Source organism: Malaclemys terrapin, chromosome 1 (genome assembly GCF_027887155.1).
Source record: "Malaclemys terrapin pileata isolate rMalTer1 chromosome 1, rMalTer1.hap1, whole genome shotgun sequence".
NCBI classification, from domain to species: domain Eukaryota; kingdom Metazoa; phylum Chordata; order Testudines; family Emydidae; genus Malaclemys; species Malaclemys terrapin.
Genome location: NC_071505.1, coordinates 162,135,455 through 162,163,430, shown reverse-complemented (window position 1 = coordinate 162,163,430; position 27,976 = coordinate 162,135,455). Strand labels below are relative to the sequence as shown.

Sequence of the window (27,976 nt, the reverse complement as noted above, 5' to 3'; positions counted from 1 at the left end):
ACTGTGCAGAAAATTGCCAGTGTAGACAAGGCCTTAGTTATTTCTTTGTGAGGTCTAGTTTTTTAAATCAGGTTACTTGTCACTCACCTTTTTGATAGTCTTTGCAATTAAGTCCATTTAGTATGAATGGATCTGTGAAAATACTTCCAAATGAAAACCATCGTCACCTGGTCTTAAATTTATTTGCAGATGAGGCATCAACTGCCCCAGAATCAAGATATGCAAAGCTGCAGTTCCCACGTGAAATTTAAGTCAGTCCCCTTGCCTATCTGTTGTGTTTTCTATTCCTGCATAAAGACATATAGCTTAATGAATATGCACAACATGGTCAAATTGAAGTGGATTTGAAAATGCTCCATTTCCTGACTTTGGTGAAATTAAAATATTCATCTTTACATTTATATTTTACTTTCTTGGATTTTCAAATTTATGTTTTTGGGGTAAGTGAAGTAGAAATTGGAGAGAAAATTAGAGAAAAATAATTTTAGGAGTATTTAATTTACTACTACTTTAGAAAAACATTTCTGAATTAGCTTAACTGTCAATTCCTCCAGAGACAGCTGAATAACTTTCTACAGAATTATACATACGCACACACAGATATCTCTGGCCTAATAATTTCAGCCCCAAGAAAGCTTGTAAGCCACTGGAAACACTGTTAACACCTGAGCAGCACTTCAACTCTATTTAATATTGCAGTTGATGTGACACTGTGCTTTGTTTATGGTATATGCTCCAAATAGTAAAGATAAAAAGGCATTCATCATACAAAACTATAATTCACCACTGTCATAAGCATATATAATGACAATAAATTCAATGGGATTGTGCATGCTTTTGGAAGCAATAAACTGGGACTATCAGGTCACCCACAACACATCACTTTCAGCGCAGAAACCCACTGGAGCGTCAAGCCTGTCAACTGTCAGAGAGAAGGCAAGTGAAATAAGTGATGTTTTAGTATGCATCACGAGTTTACAATGTTTAGAATCTACTTTTTACATATGCTGTACTAACAAAATGAGCTTTCTGGGGGAAGTGTAGGGGATATTAAAGATTAATACATGATTTTATTGTTTTAACATGTCTAAAGAATTTTATACATGTGTTCGCTTGATCTGTCCACTTAAGCTGAACAAACAGGCAATATTTATATCTATTCTTTATTTATTGGGGAAAAAACAAACTACTTATCTCTGCAAAGCCACACAATATACTGAACAAACAATTGTGAAGTCCTGTAGCACAATGCAGGATCATGTAAACCAGGAGGGGTGACATCATTTGCCAGATCTAAAGTTAGACAACAGCTATATTTTGGTTCTCACAAATGTCTATATATCACAAGCCTATATACCACTATATGAGCCTGCCCTCTGTGCGGGGCTGTACAAGAATCTTCCCTTCTCTCAAGTTAATCTTTTCTGGTGGTTCAGTGTTATTAAAAGAAATGGGAAAGATGTACAAGATCAACATATCAATCCCCCTATAAGAGCAGCATATAACTTTCCCAAATACTCAACAGCTGTTACACTTGTTTTTAGTCGAAAGGCCAAGCTTATCTTTCTGATGAATTATGTTTTTATATACAAGGAGAGCTGGCAAAGAAAAAAGGGATGATAGTAAGGAAAGGAAATCATATAGTTGTCAGGACTTAAGAAAGAAAGAAGAATAAATTTAACTTCTGCTCACACCTGATTTTTCTTCATTCTCAACTGTGTTTGTGAAGTTATGCAGAACTTGGGCCTTGGTTACACAAATCTATCTTCCACTGAATCAATGGGAGCCATATTCGAGAACAGAATTTGACCTGTCCTTAATAACAAATAATTAAACTAAATTAAAAATTATGTTTAAATCTTAGGGCATGAGTGATTTTTTTTACCCAATTTTCACTATTCTAAGGCAACACACATTCTCCATTGATACTATTAAAGAGAATATAAATTCTACCGAATGGGCTAAATTATATTCACGGTATAGGCCTCCCCACAAAATTCCATAGGAGTCCTGTTTGTGCCTGTTTTTAAAGGTTTTAGAACTTGCCCCTCAGGTTTCCACACACCGAATGCTTGTTTGACGATGAATTTTTATAGTTCTTCACTGATTTGTTCAACATACAGGAGTATTTAACAAATTGTCTAAAGAAAAGTTTCTGCAAACAATTTAGTTGCCAATTTGTGAGATTAAAGGACTTTCCCCAAACCGTAAGACAATTTAGGAACAGAAAAAAGCAATTATATCCTTCAAACTCCTTCCAAAAAAATAAATCTGAGCAAAAAGGTAATAAACATTTAAAATATCACTAAGGAAGGAGAGTGAAGCAGAGACAGTTCTGCCTGGTTTTTTTGCATTTATTCCTAGATCCCCTCAGTTTTAATTATATCTCCCACTTTTTAAAACCTGTGTGAGTGCAAGCAAAGCATCTCTCAACAGCTTTATAATGCCTCAACATTTCAAATTAGGCCATCAAGAAATTTCCTCTTTCCCAATGAGAATAAACCCAATCCCCTAAACCTCTTTCCATAATTTAGTGTCTTCACACAGTTATCCTCTCTACTGCTTCTTTTAAGGCAATAATTATCTTCCTGTGATATGGCAATCACCATAGCTCGTATTATTCCAGATGGCATCGAAAAAAGCACCTTGCACAGTATCAAATATACCTCTTTTTTGTATTCTCCATCTGCTTATTCAGTCTTGAATTAGACTATATATTTTTAGTCTACACCTCTACTATACTGACTAATTTAACTGATTCTCTTCCCCATTCTCTCAGCATTTTCCTGATCTATGTATTAGGCAATTGTTCGTATGGCACATATATCATAGTTTGGTTGCATTTTGACAAAAGAAATTTGATTGGCAGAGTTTGCAACATAAAAGGTGGGCAAGGAATTTCAAAATTAGTGGGTCTATCCTTCCCATAATAGCCAGCGTCTTCAATTTGTAAAAAAGCCTTTAACTATTCACAGTTGTTTCATATCACCTACTCTAAATGCAGTCTTGAAATAACTTTGCAAAAATCATTCCTATTTTAAAAAATTGTAATCGTCTAATTTAAAATAATTGCTTAATATTTGTCTCTTATGTTTTGTAAGCCAAAGCAAACAAATTATGTCACAAAAAATAGCAAATATTATGTCTGGGTGCATTTGTAAGCTATCTTGGGCCTAGTCTTCACTTACCGGCTGGTCCGGCGGCACGCCATCGATGTTCTGGGATCGATTTATCGCATCTGGTTAAGACACGATAAATCGATCCCGGATCGATCCCGGAAGTGCTCACAGTCGGCGCCGGTACTCCAGCTCGTCGAGAGGAGTACGCGGCGTCGACGGGGGGAGACTTCCTGCCGCGTCTGGACCGCGGTAAGTTCAGACTAAGGTACTTCGAATTCAGCTACGTTATTAACGTAGCTGAATTTGCGTACCTTAGTCCGATTTGGGGACTTAGTGGGGACCAGGCCTTGTATTGCAAAATACACAACAGAGAAGCTTTCCATGCTAAGTTAGCTGTTTTTGTGTCTGCTTCTGAAATACTTCAGGGTGGAAGTAACAAAACAAAACAAAAAATACAGAAAGTTTGTGCAAGGCCCTCCAGATTACTGAACCCTAAGAGGCAAACCCACAATTGTGGTTCAATTCTGTAAGGTGACTATGTAAAAATGGTGCAATTTTACTCAGCAAATCTGCTCCATGTGTGTTCAGTCACCTCTGTTGATTTGGCTGACTACAAGCATCTCCTTAGACTACAATAATGCTTTTAACACTTGTTAGCCCTGAGTAGCCAACACAGATATGGGAAACTATGATGGAAAAGTACTATGAATTCTATTTTGGCTAATGCATAATTAACACAATTGTAAATTAAATTTCTACAGTAGAATATTTATTTTTGGAAATGATGCACATTCCAGAAAGAACAGATATTGATTCTCAGATCTCAGAAACAGTTGAGTTTGCAGAGTTGACAGAATCAAACATATTTTTACTTAAAAAATTGAGCACGAATGAAAATAAACAGAACCCCAAGGCTTGCAGGGACATGTTTCACAGTAGTACTGTACATTGGATGCAGAATTGTCATGTCCTTATTTCAGAGTTGCACCAGCAAAGCTACAACAATCAATATTTTTAGGCACACACATCTATGATAGATTAAAATAACTGTACTCTGTTATAAATCTTCTTCTTTAAGGGACAATCATAAACCCTGATTATTCCACCCTGGCAAAAGTATCTGCCCATAAAGAGTAATTTACAAGATCAAGGCGTTAGATTAGGGTGACCAGATCAGAGGAAGAAAATCGGGACCTTGCGGGGGTGGGGGGCAAAAAAAAAAAAAGCCGAGTGCTGCCGGCAGAGCAAAAAAAAAAAAAAAACCAAAAAACGCCGGCGGAGCAAAATATCGGGACAAATTGCATCCCGACCAGAGATTTTATCGGGATGTCTGGTCACCCTACATTAGATAATGTTTCTAAACACACACACACACACCCATCTTTAATAAGTTGTCTCAAAAACAAACAAACAAACAAAAACCACCCCCACTCAAGTTAGTTGGAGTTAACCAGTTTACCCAATACATATTCTTCAATGCACTTTTTTTTTTACTACAGCATATGTGAAAATTATGTACTTTTAAATTGAAATGGGAAATGACAAGGAGCCATTGCCTGTGCTCCTGCAATAAAGCTTAATACCATACATCTTTAACATTGTCTTTTGCTGAAGTCTGAACATGTAGTTCATGAAGTATACATGAAGTATATGCAGCTTTCTATTTTCATATTGAAAGGAAAAATATTATTTCAAAGCCCTAACGTAAACTCTGTAGATTATAAATACACTGATTTGGGATTTACTTTCCAGAAAAATGAACATTAGATACCCATGACTAGAAAGTAAGTGTTTTAAAATAACTTTACCTTTATGCATTCTTCTTGATTCGGACTCTTTGGTTATGGTTGCCAGACAGTGAGGAAGTACACTGCCACAGCTGTTGCTCTGTCCTAGTGGTAAATGACCCTGCATGAAATTTTGTGAACAGCTATTTACAAACTGCACACCTTACAACTTTGTCAGTCAGCAATTCCGAACAAAACTAATACCTCATATGGATTTCATGACAAAGTATCAGCTATAAGCTACTTTAGTTGTACATGTTCTCAATTTCTGAAATATTTTCAAGTATCTTCTCCTCCTAAAATCACATGAAGGCTCTTGGTTGCTCTACAATGATTCATGGTGCCACAATCTAGATACAATTTTCAGTTTCATCTCCACCTTCTAGTAACACCAAGAGGAAAAGAAAAATCAGAACTCTAAATGTTTCTTTAAAAATCAGTTTAATCTGGAATTGCAACCACTATCATAAATTAACTGTTATTGCATGACATCACTACAGGTTTGAATTAAGGTTGTTTTGGTGCCTTTTCCTATCTTAATGTTTGGATTTCCTTTAAGTTTAACTCTGAATTTACTGGTTTGTAACATCTAGGGTTTATCTACACTGAAAAGTTACATTGGCATGGCTATGGGCTGGTCTACACGGGGGAGAGGGGGGGGAAATCGATCTAAGATATGCAACTTCAGCTACATGAATAGTGTAGCTGAAGTCAAAGTACCTTAGATCGATTTACCTTGGGTCCTCACGGTACGGGATCGACAGCCACGGCTCCCCCATCAACTCCGCTACCGCCTCTCGCTCTGGTGGAGTTCCGGAGTCGACAGGGAGTGCGTTCAGGGATCGATGTATCACGTCTAGACGAGACGCGATAAATCGATCCCCGATAGATCGATTACTACCCACCGATTTGGCGGGTAGTGAAGACGTACCCTATGTCTCTCAAGGTGCGAAAAAGCCACTGTCCTGGGAGACATAGTTAAATTGACTTAACACCCGGGGTAGACAGCACTAGGGCGATGGAAGAATTCTTCTGTCAACCCAGTTACCACTTCTTGTGGACATGGATTATCTACGCAGATGGGAGGATCCCTTCTATCACTGTACTTAGTGTCTACACTGAAGCTCTACAGCGGAACAGTTGCAGAGTGTTTTAGAGTGTAGACATAGCCTTACTTTTGGGATAATTACAACATCCTTACGTTACTCAACCCTAACTCCTTAACTTTTCATGTGGGACTTTAGAAATGGAAAAACTATATATAGGCATATTACTTACTTTAGGAGTAACATTTCGTCCGAGAGTAGCGCTACTGAAGTGTGGCGATACAGAAGGAGTGGTTTTCTTGCGGGGTAGAGTATCACTCAAATACGTGCCCTCCTTGTGCTGTTTCTTTCTTTCTTCCAGATTTCTAAAGTGCTTAAAATATAATTTGCAACACTGTTTTGACCAAATGAATTGAACTGTTTGGTAAATTATGTTTCACACAGAATATAATGAAATCTACAGTCTCAAAATATCACTGTAAAGAACATGTCTCATTTTAAAGCTAAATATTCTGTTTTACATCTTGTCCAGAATTTGTTGTTGTTTTTTTAAAGGCTGCTGCAGTACTAAAAACATATTACTAGTCATAAAAATGATATGGTGCATGGTAAAATAGTAACCAATTGTCTCCAAAGATAAAAATTATCAACTATTCTCAATTTACAATAGCATTAAGGATTCTCTGAAGCTTGTGCTGTGCTTAGGGTTCCCATTTAGGCATTTATCATTAATGAGTTCTGCTAGTTATGACATATAAATGGCCAAATAAAAGTGGTGTGATTTCCAAGATTCAATGGGACATAGAAATAGAACTTGTAACATATTTCTTTTTATAAAGATTGTGGACCAAATTAATGACACGGGGATTATTTTAGAAATAAACAACAGTTTTAATTCTTCATGCCCTTAAAATTAAATATTTGTTTCCATACTGGTGAGTTGTTAAGAGATTCATCTTAAACAAAGCTCTCAAAAATGTAGGATATCACACACACAGAATGAAAAATATTTCATAAACAGAAAATAAAGCTTAATGTTAAATCATCAATTTGCAACTGAATATTACTGTACATAAAAATGGGCCTGTAATTTTACATCAGCACTGCCTGTTGATTAAGAAAACATTGTAAGAACAGGAACACATTGTTGGCCCTGCACCCAATTATTGTTTTAAAAACACAAGGAGTCTAAGGCTTTGCCTACATAGCCAATTGAACGACAAAACTTTTGTCGTTCACAGGTGCTTAAAAAAGCCCCCGCCCGAAAGACAAAAGTTTTGCCACAGCAAGTGGCAGTGTAAGCAGCTCGTTATCGGCAGGAGCACTCTCCTGTTGACAACACAAACCCCGCTCATAGGGGATGGAAGTATTTTGTAAAAGTGCCCACAAACAGCCACTGCCAAACTTTTAACAGCCATGTCGCTAAAAGCTATGTAGTGTAGACAAAACCTAAGTTTACAAGTGGCATCCTATTAGGCAAAGGAAAAATAAACCCCTCCAAATGCTAATGAACTGGTAGATTAAAGCCAATATATTTTTGGAGAGTCCATTGTTGGAAGGTAATAGAAAACCCTCCATTTAATTTGACCACTTGCACTTTACTGTTGCAAGAGCTTCCAACAATTAAGATAGCTCTCAAGTGTCAGCATTTTCCACTGTGTTATTCATTTGTTTTAAAAGTGAACAGACATACAATATGTACAGTGCCACAGGCTATTATGAGATCTTTTCGCATCTCATTGTGCATGTCTGTATCACTAAACGCATTTACAGACCACCATCAAGAAGAGACTATTTATTTGACACCACTCAGTAATAATTCATAAAAATTCAGCAAAACCTTTAAGTACAGAATTCTGAAAGTTTGAATCAATTATGGATTCTTAGATAATCACATCACATGAAAAATTCATGTGTAAATGACTTCATTGCCACCATAAAAAAAATCCAAGATGATCAGCTTTTAATTTGTTACCTGTTGTTGCCTGCGGTGTTTCTTAGCTGGGAGAGGAGGAGGTGTATCAGATAAAGGAAAAGGATCTACATGTGTAACCATGACCTCAGGCCAATGGACTGATGGAAGTTGAGCAATAGAGCGAGGAGAAAGAGAGTGAGGAAACACAAATCCAGAACAGAGAGATGATCTTAGCTTTATAGGAAAGAGAGAAATTACACACAGAGTTTTCTACTAGGAATTACTCAATACACATGGCACACACAAGCTGCAGTTTATAACAATATTTCATTGGGAGAGTTTAGAATGAAAGTACATATTATGCTGGAACTGGTAAAATAAATATTTAAATATTTGAAGCAATGTAAAAATGCTAAATACCAAGTTTATTGGTAAACTATAGCAGCACAAAGATAGGAATTTTTTAATCAAAGTTACTCCATTTTTACAGAGAGGCTTGTTTATTTTTTAAACAATATAAAGATTGAGCAAAAAGTGACACAGCGCAAAAAAGGCCAGAAAGAACAGATTGGAACAACAAAGAAAAGTGAAGGTATCGATCTGTACCCAAAATATTAAAGATAGATATTACTTCTGCACAGATTCACCCCACAAAAATGATCTACAATAAGATAGGAAATCAACACTTCACCTCCATCATACAAATTATCATTATATTATATGACCTGAGACTACTTTTCCAAAGGACATGCTACCCCTACTATATGAAAGGCAATGATGTCACTTATTTCTGATTGGGACATTCTTCTTAGCCTCTAAAATCTCAAATCCAAAACCAAACACATTTTATAATTGGAGACTTCCTTTGGCCTTTTCTGTCAGACCAACATCTGATCCTTCATCGCTAAGTCTACAGTTTGTTTTAGGGTTAAACTTATTACACTAGAAATTTAAAAAAAAATAGCTGTGAAAGAATGATGTAAACAAAGGGAAATGTCTCTCAAACAAACCTCTTTATTTTGTGGCTGGCTCGCCAGCACAGCCGTGGAAGGCTCAGTGACAACAGCGTCAGCATCTGTGGGGGGCTGAGTGGAAGGGGATCTATTCGTGGAATTGCCATACAGCTCACTAATTTCACTTACACTCATATAACCCTAAAAGGAGGAATTCAGAAATTAAACACGAAAAAGGAGTAAAAGCCAAAAGACGTGCAAGAGTGTTAATGTATCCAGTACAATGAAGGTTAGTTTGGAGTGATACAGCCAAATATCTGTGATCTTATCAAAATATTTCATTAAAACAGCAATAACAATTATATTTTTAAAATACTGAATACTTTAATTTTGAAGAATGTTTTTGGTCATTCCAAATACATTTGTGTTACCAAAAGGCAAACCAACTGTAAGTGAGCAAGACACTTTATCAAAGTATAGCCATCAGTGCTTCTTGTTTTGTTTTAGCCGCTTCCCGGCTCTTTGAGCTGTGGTCAAGTGAAAAATTCTCTGTTTAAATCTGAACCACTTAGCTAGAGCCACCACCTAGATTTTAAACATAACATTAGCATTTCCTCCAAAACAAAAGTCTTATTTGTGGATGTTTAATGCTTAGGATTTTCCTCTCTTCACTTTCTTTTTTTTTAAACCCATCCCTATTTATTTCCTGATACACCTTTTAACTAAATTTGTGGGGACTGGATGGCTCATGGGATTGGTATTATGACATGGTGGTGTTATTCTGTAAATTACTCTAATAATAGTTGCTTAAATTAGCAGTGTCTAAAAGTTGCTTCCATCTGATGGCTGTTTGGAGGTTCATATAAAATGCTGATGGGTATCAGTCTGATTCCTAATGGACAAGAGTCCATCTTAAAAGTAGCCATTGCAATTTGAATCTCTATAAGCAATCTTAGATGAAGAGGGCCAAGGGCTGACTGAAAAAGTACCGAGACTATGCTACACTTGGAGGTGAGGCACAATGGCAGGACAATTGATGTACATGTTCTGATATCAAGAGAAATTCAGTGTCTAGTGCTGTCAAATAAATTCACTTCAAAAATAAAATACAACTTCTATGTGTTGATTATAAATAAGTCAAATGCCCCAACTCTTGAGCTGTGGAAAAGGCCATTTTAAAGGAGGGAAGTCACTGCTGAAATAGTGTCATAAAAAGAAGGCAGAAATATATTTAAAAAAAAATTTGAAACAGTGAGCCACTTTTAAGACGAACAGGTGAAAGAATGGAATATGGTTATAAAACTGCACTGATTCATTAATACATGAAAATATGTCCTTTTTTGGAATTAAGATGATCAGAACAGCTACAACTTATTGCTACAGTATTTCTGCTTTTAAAAGGGATCTTTAAGAATGAGCAAAAGAATATTTTGGCTGCAGGGAGAAGCATTGCAAAGACACACTAGAAGATGGAGGATTTTATTCACTTAATCTCAAGCCAGATGTTATTCAGGAAACTCAAGTGTGATTCTAAGTTAAGGAAGCTGCCTTAGATATTTGACAATTTATTCAAAATGCTAGTATTTTCTGTTTACAACAAACTGCAGTCCACAGACACAGAAACTTCATTATGATGAGTTAAGATGATAGCAATACTGAATCAATGTATTTAAGATATGAACTGGCTGGATCACTACAAAAAGTAGGGACTGTGGTTCAGTTCCCCTCGGACTCCTTACCCAATTCAAAGGTGTGGGTTGTGAGGACTCACAACGATAACTTCAGAGCTTTGGAGCTTCACAAGTGCAGCAAGGTCTAGGTTTTCCTTCACATTACCCCTAACTTACTCAATACCTCACCCAAAACTTTTGACCCTCTTCCCTTTTGACTGCCAACAATGATTAAATAAATAGAGCTACAATAGCTCAAAGTCTTTAACTCAGTGTTTAAATGATGGAAAGCTGAAATAAACATTTATAATGGATTCTTTCTATCCCAAAAAAGGAGAAGTCAGTGACAAAAAAAATGTAAAATATACAATATAAGAGCAAGAACACTGTAACTTAGCCGCACTTGTCCTTGGCTGTTTCTAGATCTCTCTTTCTTCATGTGAGTTAGGTTCAAGTATTTATTTAGAGAAAAACAGATTCTCTAACAAATGAAAAATGGTAATTTATCCAGGGCAAAAGTTTAATGAATGGGAAAAACATCTGATAAGCTATTTTTTGGCTTAATTTGGACTTCCAGAAGTAATACAGCTAAGTTTCCTAATCATAGCAAGAACAGAATATTGAAAATCACAGGAACAATGCATTGCATATTTTACAAGTTTTGCCAAACTCTAAATCACTATTGCATACAATGTTAATAAACATTAAGCTTACCAGAGGTTCAGGAAAACAGCAGTTAACACTGCTTACCTCTTTTAGACTGCTAGGACTGACAGGAAATCCTTTTCCTCCAGAAAGTCCAGAGTATTTCTTTTCCAGATTACAAAGATTCTCTTTTTCCTGTCAGGAATAGACATTGTGTTTATTTCAGAAATGAATATTTATCCACCTAAAATGAATGCCAGTTATTTATTTAAAGGGTATAAGGAAACTGTGTGGTGTGGCTAGAACTGCAATAGCAGGTTCTATTGTATTTATTTATAGCAGAACTGAAACTCTCCAACAGTTCCCAACACACATCTGGGATTTAAGCTCCAAATGGCCTGAGGCCTAGCAGTCCCACACTTTACGACCAATCCAAATCCCACTGAAGTTGACAGAAAGATTCCTTTTGGCTTCAGTGAACTTTGGATCACACCCTATATGTCCTATCGCAATCGCCAAAGATTGTAAAAAGCGACCGGTGATTTGGGGTGTCTGAGTTTTGGGGTTTCTTGACACAGTAAAGAAGCCTGACTTGAGAGGTGAGGGCTCCAAATTTTCTGAAAATCAGGCCCTTTTTTAAAGTGTACCATGTTGGAAAACAAAAAACAAAACAAAAAACAAAGGCACCCAAAATCACTAGTCACTTTTAAAAATCTTTGCCAATAGCTGGGATCAAACCAGAAAACTCTTGAGGTCTGTCTCCAGCAGACAGATGAGAGCAAAGTGTTCTCAGAGAATAGAATCCGATTCCTCCTTGTGATCTAAACCAAAATTTAGGCCCCAGGAGAAAGATACATTTTTTCATTCTAGAATTTTATTAGCCAGAAGCTGGTCATGGCAAGTAGTCTGATTTTGTGGCCAATTACTGGCCTTTATATGTTGATAGTTTGGGAGGTGCAGAGGTTGTGCACATTCCCAGATAGCCTTTGACGGATGAAATGTTGGCATTTTATATATATATAATCCTAAAACAGAGGAACAGCTTTTGTTTACTATATTTTTAATGCAAAGACCTTGTTCATTATGAGGTAATCTCTATAAAACCTCTTATAAGACAAAACACCACTACAATTTTTAGTTAGGAAACCGGCTGGTAATAATGTGGGTTTTTTTAATGCTATTGGAAAACAGAAGCCTGTTGAGATAATTTTGTCTTTCCAACTTCCATGTAACAGTTAGATGTTTTTTTTAAAAAAAAACAATATAAAAAAATTCTACAAAGACAAGAAAACACTTACTCTTTGCAGCATCATTATTAAGTTATTCTTCTCTTTTACAAAATGATCTTGTTCCCTCTGCGACTGCTGGACGATATGATTGGCTTGCTTTTTGAGAGCAGAAATCTTCTCCTAATATACAAATATAATAACCACATTTTACATATTTAAGTTTGAAAGGACAATATATGCAGCATGGATCTTGTTCAGAGAGTACACATGCTAGCAAATATAATGTATGTATTTCATCCATAAACTTGGAAAAACAGAACTGTGATAATTAATAACTATTTCTTAAAGTTAAGATTGTAACTACTGGAAAAGAATTTTTAACTATTAAAAATGTTTGAATCCTTAATGTGGTACATGGAAAACTGTTAAAAATGACAAGCTATCACTTCAATTTGTAAGGGGATTCCTGGTCCTGCTTGCAGGCTTGGAGTCTCTGTAGGGAAGCATGTGATCCATCAGTCTGCAGAGAGCCAGCCCAGAGTAAGATGGCTTGAGTTGCACCTCTGTTTTTGGGGTTCTTGTGTGTCATCATTCTGAATTCTAAGAAATAAAGTGGTGTCACATTGCTACCTTCCAGCAAAAGTATTTATGCTCTAACTGTGTGTGTGTATGCATATGGAAAGTCCCCTATCTGTGAAAATAAATAATTGTTTTTTTCTCTTCTCCATGTTATAGTGCTATGCTATAAGGCTTTATCACACGAGCATAGGACTAGGAACCAGGAACTCCTGAATTCTAATTCCTGTTCTAGCCTCACTTCTTCTGAAGTCTTGGACTCTTAATATCTCTGCCTCTGTTGGTCCCTCTGTGAAGTTATGATAATAATATTTGCCTGAGGTTTAATTAGTTTAAAATGTTTAAATGCTTTGAAGATGAAATGCACTAAGATAGAAAGTAATACAGAACTAACAAAGAAATTTCTAACTGACGGCCAATCTCTCCATTAAATGTGGGGAGGATTCAATAGGAACTAGACAGTATGGAGAGTGGCTCCTTGTAAGTGCCATAGACAGGAGAACAAGACAAGATCAGCTGGGGGGCGGAGGGGGGGGGGAGAAGACAGACATTCTCAGTCTACTTCATTGTGTTGAACTAGAACAAGTTATATTCTGCCATGATGCTGAGATTTTATTGCATAATTTTCCATTTGTTAAAATACAGATAAGAGATGGGCAAGATTGAAGCAGCAATCTGGTTCATTTATTGCGGTTGCAACAGTTAAACAAAAGCAATGATGGTTTTAAATTTTTTATCTTACTATACTCCAGGTTGTTCCACAAGTGAAGGGGAAAATTAAAACAGAAGATCTTGATCACGACTGCCCTCATTTAAATAAATACTTGTTTCATTACCTGTGCCTTGTCACAGTGTTAACTTATCCATCTCTGGTTTAGAATCATAGAATATCAGGGTTGGAAGGGACCTCAGGAGTTCATCTAGTCCAACCCCCCTGCTCAATGCAGGACCAACCCCATCTCCTACATTCCCTACTGCTTCTTATTGTCCACCAATGATTCTGGCTGCTTCTGTCTCTTATCCCACCCAGTTTTGGATGTTTGCCAAATATCTCCATAAAACCATAAACATCTGAAGATCCATCTGGTACAATCAAATATTTCAGCATTAAGACTGCAACCTCACTCAAATCTATTTCGCCTGTTTGCGTCCCCAGGTTGGTAACTTCTTTGGATTTTACATGCATAGGGCATTCAAGTCTTTCTGAGTAGGCACTACAGTGCACAGAGTAATAACAAACAGCAATAGCCATTAGGGGCTCTTCAACTGGTAAGCATAAAGCTGACATGGGGAAAGAGGGTTTGAATATTTTTTCTACCTTATACAGACAGAGCTGGGGAGGCCTGCATAAAAACATCAAGATAATACACAGTAGATGATCTGGGTCTTGATATATTGTGATTGCACCCCAGTATAAGGGTGGTATGAGGGGATGTGTCCCAGGGTGACTGGCCCTTTAAGGGGTGGTGGACCCACCTGTCTGCACAGAGGTACAAAATGAGTAATGCCACATGATAGGCAGATCATGTGACTAAAGTCAGGCCTCTTGGGTGTAGATAAAAGAGAAGCCTGTAGAGAGTCAAAGGGAAGAGAAGGGAGACTCCCTGTAGGAAACCCTGGGAGTTGCTACTCAATAGAGAGCAGGAAGAGATGCAGAGGAGTAGGAGGGCTACTGGAGCTGCTTTATACATAAAGACTCTCCCTAGCTCCCAGGCAGAGGGGCTGCAAGCCTCAAGACATCGGGAGCTAGATAAGAAGGCTGGAACATGGAGGGCAAGTCTGCTACAGGGAAGTCTTGGCAGGTATAGGACTAAGAACATTGCAGAAAGGGTCATGAACCAGCTACAAAGGCTCTGTGGGAGTTCTTGTTTTCCCAGACCCAGACCCCAAGAAGGAGTGTTCATTGACACATGAAAGTCTGTGTCGAAGTTATTGGGGAATCCAAGGAGGAAAATGAGGTAGGAGCTAACCCAAAGCCAGACTGGGTAGGTGGTCCTGCTATAGGTAGAAATGCAACTTCTCACCTCTTAGTAAATTTATCTTTAAAGATAAAGAGAAAAGTTAATAAAGGTGATCATAGTAAAGGTGCTGCTGCCCATCATCATATTATCAGAGAGCTTCCTACATAAAGTGGAAAGAGTGAACTCCCTAGGGCAGTGGTGGGCAACCTGCAGCCTGTGGGCCTCATGCGGCCTGGGTAAGCTGATTGTGGGCCGTGGGACATTTTGTGGACATTGACCGTCGCAGGCACGGCCCCCCGCAGCTCCCAGGGGCCGCGGTTCGCTGTTTCTGGCCAATGGGAGCTGCAGGAAGCGTGGTCGCCCCTTCCAGAAGCTCCCATTGGCTGGAAACAGCAAACTGTGGCCACTGGGAGCTGTGGGGTGCCGTGCCGTGCCTGCAGACGGTCAATGTCCGTAAAACGTCTTGTGGCCTGCAATCAGCTTACCCTGATGGCCCGCATGCAGCCCATGGGCTGCAGGTTGCCCACTACTGCCCTAGTGAATATCATGAATATCTGGCTCTCCTATCTTTTAAGGATAATAGCCTTGCTTGGGATATTTTTGTGGTTGTTATTTGTATTTTTGTTTTATTTTATTTTAGGGGTGGAGATGAGTTTGTATTCTAGGGCTTTGTTCCTTAGTTTAATTTACTTTTTTAGAGTGGAGTGTGATTGGATAGATGAGGTTGTCATCATTATGAGTGTCATTCTTGCTGTGATGCTTTTTCAGAGAAAGGTTTTGTAATGTTTCCTAAGGACAGTCAAACTCTGAATTCACCTAAATCTGTTTTATGTGCATCAGCAACAAAACAGGTAATGGTGAAACAACGGTGCTTTGACTTTAAAAAAGCACATCAAGCAAAGAGTTGAGTTTTAATCCTTTTACCTTTCTACTGACAATGCTGCGCTGATATTCAGCTACTTCACGCAGGAGCTGCTGTGTCAGGTTCTCTTTCTCCTCATCTAACCTGCTCTCATGTTCAAGTTGCTGAAACTCCAGATCTTCAAAGTGTTTGCTTTCTACATCCAACAGATCAGCATCCTTTAAAGACAAGCAAACATACAAACACAAAAAAAATCTTGCATTTACAGTGATCAGAGAACAGTTACTTAACAGCATTAAATCTCAGGAAAAACTTCCTAACTGTAAGAACAGTAGGACAATAGAATAAACTGCCTAGGGAGGTTGTGGGAGCTCCTTCACTGGAGGTTTTCCAAAGGAGGCTGGATAGCCATCTGTATTGGATGATTTTTTAAACACAACAAATTCTGCATCTTGGCAGAGGGTTAGACTAGATGACCATTGCAGTTCCTTCTAATTTGGTTCTATGAATCACAGTCTAAAATTATTATTCAATTTCATTCCACAAATCTGTCCGAACAAATAGAAACTTGATTTCTTTAGTTAGGATTAGCATCATCATAAACATGACTCATCTTTACTGTGGGGTTACTTCCTCAATTACTCCCAACATCCCATTATTACACAGAATTCTATTTCACAGGAATTAAACATAAAAAGATGGAATCACCTGTGCATACACACATTTGAAAGAATTTTCTATTCAGAACATTTTCATACAACATGCTCATCACCACAGTGTCCGAGTGCTTTCTAGTAGTGGATTAAAAAAGTGACTGACATCTGTCATTTTTGTCCTTTCATCCTCTCCCCAAGGGAAGACGTGAATGTTTTGTTTTGGATTTTTTACATGTAATATATATACACACACATTGCTAGCCATTTGTTTATCTTAGAGAAGGCAAGGTCAAAGAAGTGCACCTTGCACTTGGAGTGGAAGGTGGTCAGGTTTATGATGGTTCTTAGCTTTTAGGGAGTTCATTCCACAGTCTTGGACCAGCCCCAGAGAAAACTGTTTTCTGCACAGATGAGCTTTACCCTAATGGCAGAAAGTCCCATTGTCCCAGAGGAGCACAGTTGTTGACCACAGTCTTCATCCCAGAGCCTCAGTTGATGTTTTAGATATGCTGGGCCCAGGCCATGGAACTCCTTGAAGGTAAGGACTGAAACCTTGACTCTGATTTGATAGTCTATGGGAAGACAGTGTTGAGAGCAGAAGACAGGTTTGATGTGCTTGCGGTAGCCAATGCTGTTGAGGAAACATGCTGCAGCAATTTGTTCAAGTTAGAGTTTCCTAAGTGCTGAAAACTTAAAAGCCCAGGTATATCACATTGCTGTGGTCCAGCTAAGAGTAAACAACTGAGGCCACGTCAGCATCCACCAGGATGGGGATGGGGCTGAGTCTCCTAGCCCATCAAAGACGATAGAAGGACAGTAGTGCACTAACAGCACATTGGTTCATATTGTCTCACTAACCCTTTCAACAACCACATGTGCCAACTGAATAGAAGACGAAGAAAAACAATTTCCAAATGCTAGCCTCAGAGATCTCGGAGAGAAAAGAACCCCACAATGCCGTTTTTACAGTCTTTTTGGTACCTAACTATACTTAGACTGTACTTTAACTTTGTTATGTTACAGGCTATAAAGTCAAGTTGGACTGTATAAGTATTGAAAAAATGCAAGTGTGCCACTGCAAAGAATGAAAGAGTAACTCAGTTATGTAAATCAATTGTGCAGACACAACCTCAGGAATGACATTTTCAATGCATGATTCAGATTAAAAATTAAATTATGTATTGAAGAAAATAAGTATGCACAGCAACACACAGAGACCAGTTTACAGTGTGGCAAAAAAGCAACAGATAATTGTGTCAAATAGCAAGGAGTGTTAAGTTTATCCTAATTACTGAAACCAAGTATTTGTCTCTGCGTGTTCAGTTACAGGGTGATGCTCTAATGTCCATCTAAATATCACAATTCTTATCAGCTTTCACATCAGCCAACAGGCGCAGGCTGTTAATTATATGTGACTGGTTTACAGCTTTTAAAATAGTACAAAAAAAATTTAATCCACTGATTTGCATTCTACTCAATTGTCACCATGCAACGTATTAATTAAGAATGCACTGAAACAAATACTTAACCCTTACAACTAAGCTGCAAAAAGTTTGCAGATGCTTCTTTGCATATATGAGATAGAATATATTACAATTAATTTAGCAATAAAAAAAAAAGTTTGTGCAATCTTGAAACTTGCTACTGACCCTCTTCAGCTGCTGCTGTAACTGTTCCCTCATGGATTCAGGGCAATTATCAAGCTGGGTCTTCTGTTCGGAGTAAAGCTCCTGAAGCCTCTCTAGTTTTTCCCTTTCAGCATCAAGCTTTATTTTTTCCTAAAGTTTGAACCAGAAAATAAAGAACAGAATTACCTTCAAACCCAAGCAGTTGTTAGCAATTATGATAATTAATGAACTCTAAAAGCCTAAGCATGTAGTTCAAAGACAGATATTCACTGTTAGTAGAAATTGCAATGATAGGGTGTAAAGTTGACATAAAACAAAAATTAATCATTGCAGTGGAGTAATTAATTCTCTTCCTAGTCCTTGTTCTTTGTGCATAGGAGTTACATTCCTCCCGCTCCCATGCTCAAAAGGCATTGGCTAGCCTGGTTCCATCTTTCAAATCTAATCTAAATCTTTCTTATCTAGTAAAAAATGGTTAAGGAAGCAGCAGGCATGTTAGTCTGATAATGATAGAGTGAAGTGAAAAAAGTAGTTTTTGCAAAGAGCAGGGTGAAATATACTCTGGTTGTACAGGGAAACTGAAACTCTCAAGATGAGTAAACTACCTGTCTACTTCCTGAGCACAGATTAACAAGCAGTAAAATGATGAAATGAGGCAGATTATGGTGAAGTAGTATGTTTGGGACAGGAAATTCTGTTTGAGTATCTAAAACATATTGAACTTGTTCAGTTAATCCCGTAGGGAACTGTTTCCTGTTCTCTAGGCTGCTTTACATACTCCTCACTGAAAACTCCAGCCGTGTCCCTAAATAGATGTTCTTTTCGTCTCTCCAGAGCTACATGAAATTCTTGAATGTAACTTACTCACTTCAGCACTGGCAAACATACTTGGGAACATTCCCCTAAACATTCTTGTAACGTGTCTGGAAGGAACAGTATGCCTGACATGCCATCGAAAGCTGCTGCCAGACATGTACAATTCCAGAAACCTTGATGGGGTAAATTAGTCTCTAACAGAGGATACCATCAAGAACCAGCTTCACCTATGAAGACAGCCAGGCTTTCTTAACACAATTTTTAGTCATCTGCTGCTCACAGACTCACTCCAATATTGTTTAATCCCTGCTTCTTCTCCTCCTCTTTGAGCTACACACGGGCTTCTCATTTCGCAACAGACCTCCATGTCGTCTTGATATTTTAGGTGCCTTAAATGTTCCAGCCTCTTTCTTTGAACCTTCCAAGGACAGCTGAATTCTGGACAGCTACAATACCCACTCATTTGTTCTCTTCTCTATCTTCTCTTTCTCTCTCTTCTGAAAACGAGTGCCTCTTTTCAGCAGCTCCTCACACTCAGATTTTGCGGTCACTGTACATGATTTGTACACCTTGAATAGACACTTCTCTCACCATACAAGATCTTCTGTTTCACGAGCTCTGAATGCTCTTTCATATTCTCTTCATTATTACTGAAACCGTCCTCAAACCTTCATAGTACCATGGAGATGAGGAAGCAAAATGATTTTGTTTGTTTAATCTCCTTATATTCTCCTCTCCTCTAAAACGGGGGTAATATCACTTTCTCAGAGTACAGCACCTTGTTAGGTTTTTTTAAATGTTTACAATCAGGTCTCATGTGAATTGAAATGCTCGTTTTAGTCATTTTTCAGGCCATGCTATCAGGCCACAGAATTGCCCAGAACAATGGACAATTTTCACAAACTCAATAAAAACCTAGAGACTGAACCATCATATTCAGTCATCTGGACTCCACGCCCTCACCACTATTCTCAGACAACATAAGCAGCGCTCACGGACAAGTATGGAGCAGTCCCGACTTGACTGAGGTCACACAATGAGATAGCAACATATAGTTGAGAGTAGAACCCGGGAGACATAACTCCTAGAGCTCAATGCCTCATCTATTTATTGTCAACTGTTCTGAGATCAAACTCATTCCACACAGGCCACCAAATAGTCATCAAATTACTGCTTTGTCACTACTAGCCCAGAATGCGGCAGACAGAGTATCTGTCAGGATTTTGACAAGGATAATTGGGACCAAGGTCAGCGCAGGGTCAAACCTGAGGCTGAGAGTAGCAGTGGAGTTTGTAGTCAAGTTCCAGGCTGCGGTTGATATCAAGGAGCAGAGTCCAAATCAGGTTTCAGGGTCTGGGTCAAGAAGCGAGGTCCAAATCAAGCTGAGGTTGAAGCCAGGAGTTCAAGAACTGGGAGCAGGAATGGTCATGACAGCAACAGGAGATCACGGCTGTTGCCCAGACACTTCCTGGAATGCCTCGTGGGCTTATATAGGGCGGGGAGCCAATCAGGAGCCATGAAGCTGCTGCCTGTCAGACCCCTTGAGGCAGAACTTCCCATGGTCTGTATCCATGGGATACAGCAGGTCGTGGCTTGTGGAGCGTGAGCTGGTTATAGCTGCTGCTGGGTAGCAGCATGGTGGTAGCTACAGAGGCCTGGGTTTGAGACCTAGGCCTTGCAGTCGCTCACATCCTGAGTCAACCCTTCCCTCAGCATAAAAGGGAATCTAAATATTTCATAAATCAATACCCAGGTCTTCACAACCCTAGCTGTCAGTTTCACATTAGTCCTAGACACCATCAGATTGCTATGTGGGTGGGATCTGGAAGAGCAGAGCAATCTACAGCAACAAGAACTATTGCAACCTCGAGCATAGTTTCATTACTCCAATAATAGCTTCCTGGAGATCCAGGCAACCTAATGATCACACTAACTCATGCAATAATAGGCAAGTCAATCTAAGTGTGAACAGCTAACATCAGCAAATATATAACTCACTGAGGACCATGCCAGAAATATTATTACTTCCACCAATAAACCAGTAAGATAGTCCTAGAAGACGGAAAGTAAATGATACCCATCTCTTCTATTTATAACTCAGGAAGTTCTAACATCCCAGCAGACTGGCTCACTTGTGCAATCATAGCAGGAAATGTCACGTTGAGAATTTAGAGGCATTATATGTTTTGCATTTGGTAAATTCCACCAGCACTACTGACTTTGCATTGGTTTAGTTTACACGTTGATAATCTGATAAAGAAGTGAACTGAATAATAAGTTATCTGCACTTCAATAGTATCTTCCTCCTAAGATATGAAAGAGCTTTATAACCATTGGTTAAACCTAATGGCTCTGTGAAGTAGGTACTACTGTTCCAGACACTACAGACCGCAGAATGTGGTGCAGACTGTTTAAGTGAATTGTCCAATGTTACAGTCAGTGACATAGCTGTCACTAGAACCCATATGTTCTGGCTCCCTGTGCGGCTCTTTGACCACATAAACATCCTGACTCTAAAGGATTTCTGCGATTTTAAGAGAAGGTTTGGAAAACTTGTAGGAGAAAGATACAATTTAAAATGGCATTGACCTAGCTAATAAATGTTCTACTGTTATTTTATACACTGTGGTACTCCTCCCTCCCTCTCTGTGCTCTCCTCCAAAAAATGTATTACAAAGCAAAGTTATAAATGTGAGTTAAAGCTAGCTTCAACAACAGGGAGAGCCACGAAGTCAACTTCTGTCTGTTAAACACCTTCCCTGCAATTCCAACTGCTTTCCAAACTCCAGTCTTCATTCCATAACAAAATTAGATTCAGATGAGTTACCCTTTAATCAACACCTATTTTTGCAGGAGAAAAGGAAAACCCAGGAATGAGACATGTTGCCCTGCCATATTTTCTACTTTGGACCATATTCCACCTTCAGATACAGGTGCTCATCGCCCACTGAATCTAACTGCAGATACATGTAAGTATCTGTGGGGGTGGGGGGGAGGAAGAGGGGAATTTGGGGCATTTAGAAGCACCCTTGAAACAGATAATTTTGCCCAGTAACCAATTATGGGATACATAGGTGGTATATTTATTACTTTGAAATATGAAGCAACCTTGATAATTAAATCTAAAGTATTTGTGATTTGGACACTTATTTACTGGTCTTGACCTCATTCAACACAACCTTTCTTAGAAAACTGACCAAAAGAAACACCAACATCTGTATGCAAGCTATTACATTTTCTCTTTAAATTCAAGATTTAAGAGGACATTGCAATAAGGTTAGTAAGCAAGAACTTCAACCACCAGCTTTATTTTGGACGGCCACGGCATGACACATTCTGTGCATGATGGCTTTGTTCAAGTGAACCAGCAAAGTATTAATAGCACAAACAAAAAAGTGTGCTTGAATACAGGATCCTTAAATAAAAGCTAAATAGGAACTGTACAATATGACTGGCAATGCAAAATTAACCCAGCATTGTGGGTTTGTTAGGAATTGGTCATTTAGGATTGCAGCCTGGATTTTGACATAGTATAGTCTTCTGTTTTGATGATATTAGTGGGGGAAGGGTTTGATCAGTTGTCTTCCTCGTACCTCACAGTTGGGAGGACAGGAGAAGGACAAGCTGGGGAGAAACTTTAAAAAATAATTAGTGGAAACTATAAAAAAAATTGCTCAAGGTCATTGTGAAAGGGACTGCATGGCTGGGGTACAAAGATCTGACTCTGCTGCCTTAAAAAAAAAAAAGCCAAGAAATTTTTATTTGACATGAGAAACATGACAAAGAAGAAAGAGCAAACAGGCAATTCTACACGCAATAATAAACGTTCACCAAAGATCCAACACAGAGTCAAGTCTCCTACTTCAATTACTCCAATTTGAAATACCTCAGGTTCTGCATCAGTCAGGAATCCAAACCCACATCCGTTTAACAGTGTTCTAAGATAGAAGACTTTATATGAGGATGTCATTCCCATCATGCTTATTACTCTTTCAAATAGACTAGACTATTGAATCACCAGTACTTCCCTAACAAATTCTTCTAGAGCTTTCCGAAAAGCAAGCAAGGACCTAAACGGGTCTTCATTCTGAATAACATCTCCACACACTCCAATGGTTTCCACGTATGGCCAGACAACCGTAACCACATTCCAGAAAAGCCCCCCTAAGCCTACAGTCAGATAGAAAGATGTCATAAGAACTGGCCAGCAAGCAAAGGAGGAGAAAGAACATTTCTTTAGAAAATCAGTGGCTGGCCTGTGTGAGCTGATTCTGGTTCATGGAGCTCAGCTTAAGAGGCTGTTTAATTGCAGTGTAGACATTCCAGCTTGGGCGGTAGCCTGGGTTCTAGGACCCTGAGAGGTGGGAGGGTCCCAGAACTCGGGCTGCAGCCTGAGCCTGAACGTCTACACTGCAATTAAACAGCCCCTTCGCCCAAGCCCCTTAGCTAGAGTCACCTGGCACGGGCCAGCCATGGGTTTTTAACTGCTGTGTAGACATACCCATTGGTGCCAACTGGCAAAGGGTTCACTGTTCTTTAAAAGCAACTCCTGTCTTAGACCTGACAAACTCACTATACCTAATACCCATTTTCATGGTATTTACCCATAATAAAGAGTAGCATTATGAGGTCTCTCTTGAAAACTTGTAATTTAGTGCTATTCATAATTATTGAGAGCGGTGTGTATGGGTAATATTTAAGAAATACTGTAACTATAATGAAAACTATAACCGTATAGCAGGGGTGGGCAAACTACGCGTTTTAAGCCAGCCCGCAAGCTCCTGCTGGGGCGTGGGATCTGGAGCTTGCACCGCTCTGGCGCTCCAGCCAGGGCTGGGGTGGGGGGTGCACCACGCAGCTCCCAGAAGCCGCGGCATGGCCCCGCTCCAGCTCCTATGTGTTCCAATGGCCCCCTCCAGAGCGCCAATGGGAGCTGCAGGGGCGGTGCCTGTGGATGGGACAGCATGCAGAGCCGCCTGGCCATGCCTCCGCGTAGGAGCCGGAGAAGGGACATGCCACTGCTTCTGGAAGATGCCACCTGGAGCCTGCACCCCTGAGCCTCTCCCCACGCCCCAATTTTGTGAGCATTCATGCCCCTCCATACAATTTCTATTCCCCGATGTGGCCCTCAGGCCAAAAAGTTTGCTCATTCCTGACTTATAGCCTTGGAGCGAAAGTGAGTCACCAGAGAATCATATGTTCAGTAACAGCCTGTTCAAGCAGGAGGGAGCTATCAACCCTCCCTGGCTAGCTGAATATGTAATGTATTGCACAATTGCAACAACTCAGAAAAAGCAATGGAAACCATCAAAGATACACTATAAACATGGCTCTATCAAATTCATGGTCCATTTTCATAAATGTCATGGTCACAGCATTTTTTAAATCTTGAATTTCACAGTTTCACATAACTAAATCTTAAATTTCACAGTGCTTTAACAAAACATGAATACATATTTAAATATAGCAAAATATAAACATGTAAAGCCCATGACGACACCCAAAAAGTGACAACAACCCCATAGCATGCCACCCTTACTTCCATGCTGCTGCTGGCAGCAGTGCTGTCTTCAGAGCTAGGCAGCGGGAGAATGGTGGCTGCTGGCCAGGCACCCAGTGCCAGCAGCAGGACAGGAATAAGCGTGGCAATACCATACCATGACACTCTTTTCTTCTGCACTGCTGCTGACGACGGTGCTGCTTTCAGAGTTGGGCGCCTGGCCAGCAGCTGCCGCTGTCCAGCTGCCCAGCTCTGAAGGCAGTGAAGAAGTACAGTGGCAATATCACAACCCCCCCTACAATAGCCTTGCAATCCCCTTTTGGGTTGGGACCCCAGTTTGAGAAATGCTGCTATAGGATAAAAGTACACAAAAGACCAGATTTCACAGTCTGTGACATGTTTTTCATGGCTGTGAATTTGGTGGGGCCCTAACTATAAACATCAAAACCACTTGGGAGTTAAAAGGAACAATATTACAGCGAGGGAACCGCCCTGGCTAAGATTAAAGACAAAAGATTGATTCACTGTATCACAGTCCAGAGAAGAAACTCGGCACCCATTCACTGAGAAGGTACGTCAGTGTGTAGGGGTAGTTTATGAAAGATGAGGTCCTAGTTCCTTGGGGCAGCAAATGCTGCAAAAGACTGAACTTTGGGGTGAGAATTGACTCTATTAGATAAAGAAGGTAACTATTAATAAAGTGTAGGCCTTAGTTCATGTTTTATTATTTTGTTTTATATGCAACCATTTGTTTCCATCACTTTCACTTGTTTCTATTTGGGTCTCTATTCTTTGTTAAAGAAATTTTTTTGTTTTACTATAACTGAACTCAAGTGCTGTGTGTGATTCAGGAGTGGTGGGCTAAGATAAAACTGGCAAACCGGGGTACACTCTTCCTTTGGGAATGGAGGATCTGGGATTTCTCCAGGGGCTGGATACTACAGGGGGACACTTTGAAGGGACTCTGGGGCTGAGGTGCATCTATTGTCAACCAGCAGGACTAGTCCCAGAGAAGAGTGCTTGAGTGACTGACAGGCTGGTTGTGTTAGGGATCTGACACCAGGTGGCACAGGCAAGCCTCCCTCATGCAGAAGGAGGATGTCAACAAAGTGACTGACAGCCTCGGGTGCCCCGAGAAGTGTCACATCACTATATAGACATGTATATCCTCCCAAGGGGAATCTCACTTTGTTCACAAAATAAAATTCTTAGTGGCATTGCGTTCTGACTATTTCAGTGGAAGGAAGACGCTTTGCTTTTAGTGACTTGCTATCAGTAGAGCTATAACATCTGTAGGTAATTTGTCAGGATATATTCCACCCCCCAAAAGTCAGCCTTAATCCTCCAACTAGACAGCAGGTGGGGAACACACCCCTTGATGGTCAGACAGTAAAGGAGGCTAATGGAAGAACCGTGAGACAGGGCTGAATGTCACCCTTTCTAGTGTTTCTAACATATTGCCAATTTCCCAAAATTGAAAGCACTTGCAAGTTGTGGCTGGATTTCATAAAACAAAGAGGGCTGCTTGACATTCTAAGAACAAAAAAACAAGGATGGAATGAAGCAGACATACTGTTTGCTCTTCCCTCTGTACTTTCCCCTGTTTCTTTAGGGCCTGTTTCCCACACTCTTTTGTCTTAGGAGAGAAGCACAGTTGTGGATGAAAGCTGGCATAATTTAATTACTAATGGTAAAGTTAAGGTTATCACTGAGTGGTGGGAAATGATAGGTGCCTGCCAGACATAGGGAAAGGAACATGATACAAAAGGGAAAGTCATTTCCTTTTCTTTTCCCAATACTTCTCGTGGTGGAACAAGGGCATGCTGTTTCTCATGCATACCATAACAGATGACATACATTAGGACATATCGTAGGAGGAGCTCACTCATCTGAATCAGGAGCTTTCTATCAAATGCTGCAAGCATAAAACAAATACAAAGCTAAAGTAGGGTTACCATACGTCCTCTTTTTCCTGGACATGTCCGGCTTTTCGGCACTCAAACCCCCGACCGGGGAGAATTGCCAAAAAGCTGAACATGTACGGGAAAATGCCGGCCAGGCACTTCCCCTCCCGCGGCGGCTCTGCTCCTCCCCTGACTCTTCGGCTCTGTTTAAGAGCCAAGCTGCCCAAGCGCTATGGGCTTCAGGCAGCCCCCTTGCCTCCGGACCCCAGCCGCCGGCCGGGCACTTCCCCTCCTGGGCTCCGGCGGCGCAGGGTCCGGAGGCATGGGAGCTGCCCGAAGCCAGTAGCGCTGGGGCAGCTCGGCTCTTAAACAGAGCCGAAGAGTCAGGGGAGGAGCAGAGCCTCCGGCCGCGGTGGCTCTGCTCCTCCCCTGACTCTTCGGCTCTGTTTAAGAGCCGGGCTGCTCGAGCGCTACCGGCTTTGGGCAGCCCCCATGCCTCCGGACCCTGCGCCGCCGGAGCCCGGGAGTGGAAGTGCCCGGCTGGGGGTGCAGGGTCCGGAGGCAAGGGGGCTGCCCAAAGCCCAAGCGCTACCGGCTTCACGGTTTGCCGGGCAGCCTCCAGACCCTGCGCCCCCGGCTGGGCGCTTCCCCTCCCGGGCTCCAGCTGCGCTGGGGAAGCACCGGCCGGGGGCGCAGGGTCTGGGGGCTGCCCAGCAAACCGTGAAGCCAGTAGCGCTCGGGCAGCCCTTTCCGCGTGGCTGGGAGTGGGAGGGAGGAGGGGGCGGAGTTAGGGCGGGGAAGGGGCAGAGTTGGGGCGGGGCTGGGGTGGGGAAATGGGCGAGGCCAGGGCCCGTGGAGGGTCCTCTTTTTTTATTTGTTAGATATGGTAACCCTAAGCTAAAGCAATTCTGTATTAGACTAAACAATACTGCTGCTTTAAGTACAGCCCCACACTAGCAGACATCAACTTTAAAAAAAAAAAACATCGTTTTTTTCCAGTTTGTCAGCATTTTAATATTCAGTACACCTTAAGAACTTCATATCTTCCAAATACTGTTCAATTTTTAACTAATTTAGTCTAAAATATCCTTAAAGTATTATCCCCATTTCACACACGGAGAAACAGAAAGACGTTGCAACTTGTTGACAGACACACAGCAAGGCAATGGAGAACTGGGATTCCTAAACTCAAACTCTGAGCATGCTTCCTTGTTAATTAAAAAAAATCTCTCTTTCTAGAAAACAACACCTTCAATAGCACTACCAGAACAGAAAAAGTAACAGTCTTCCCAGCTAACCACAATATCCTCAGCAGCACAAAATGCTTTAAATAAGAAAACTTCAAAATATTGGACAATCTTAATACATACTGGTTGATGACAAGAGGATACAAAAGAACAGGTATCTTTCTAGCAGTACAACCCACTGTTCAATTTACTTTCTTCATAGCTGTCTAGGAATGAACTTGAGGTTTCCAATTATCCATTATCACCTATAATGATCCTTTTCCCCTATCAGTATCCTCATTGTTGCCAGACCCTATTCACAGCCTTTATGGACTTCAGCATATTTGTTACTTTTAGGTGGTAACCAGTAGCCTTGACTTCAATTAAATTACCCAACTGCTTAAAATTATACATATACTTAAATATCTTGCTAAATTGAGGCCTTAGTAGGGAAGAGGTACAAAATTATGGAGTTATTAATCT

The 27,976-nt window shown here is 40.1% G+C and overlaps 1 protein-coding gene across 7 annotated transcripts in view; it reads right to left on the bottom strand.

Moving 5' to 3' along the window:
• Nucleotides 1–27,976, bottom strand: part of PHLDB2 (pleckstrin homology like domain family B member 2) — a 104,509-nt gene that overhangs the window by 24,044 nt on the left and 52,489 nt on the right. For 4 of the 7 annotated variants that reach the window (XM_054045690.1, XM_054045682.1, XM_054045695.1 and 1 more), the window contains exons 7-13: nt 18,069–18,197; nt 15,826–15,981; nt 12,434–12,544; nt 11,241–11,330; nt 8,878–9,021; nt 6,185–6,325; nt 4,928–5,027 (exon numbers count right to left, since the gene is read on the bottom strand). In XM_054045690.1, coding sequence (XP_053901665.1) covers nt 4,928–5,027; nt 6,185–6,325; nt 8,878–9,021; nt 11,241–11,330; nt 12,434–12,544; nt 15,826–15,981; nt 18,069–18,197 — 871 coding nt within the window. The remainder of the gene's footprint in view (nt 1–4,927; nt 5,028–6,184; nt 6,326–8,877; nt 9,022–11,240; nt 11,331–12,433; nt 12,545–15,825; nt 15,982–18,068; nt 18,198–27,976) is intronic. The other 3 variants (XM_054045712.1, XM_054045729.1, XM_054045720.1) reach the window with 2 other exon arrangements.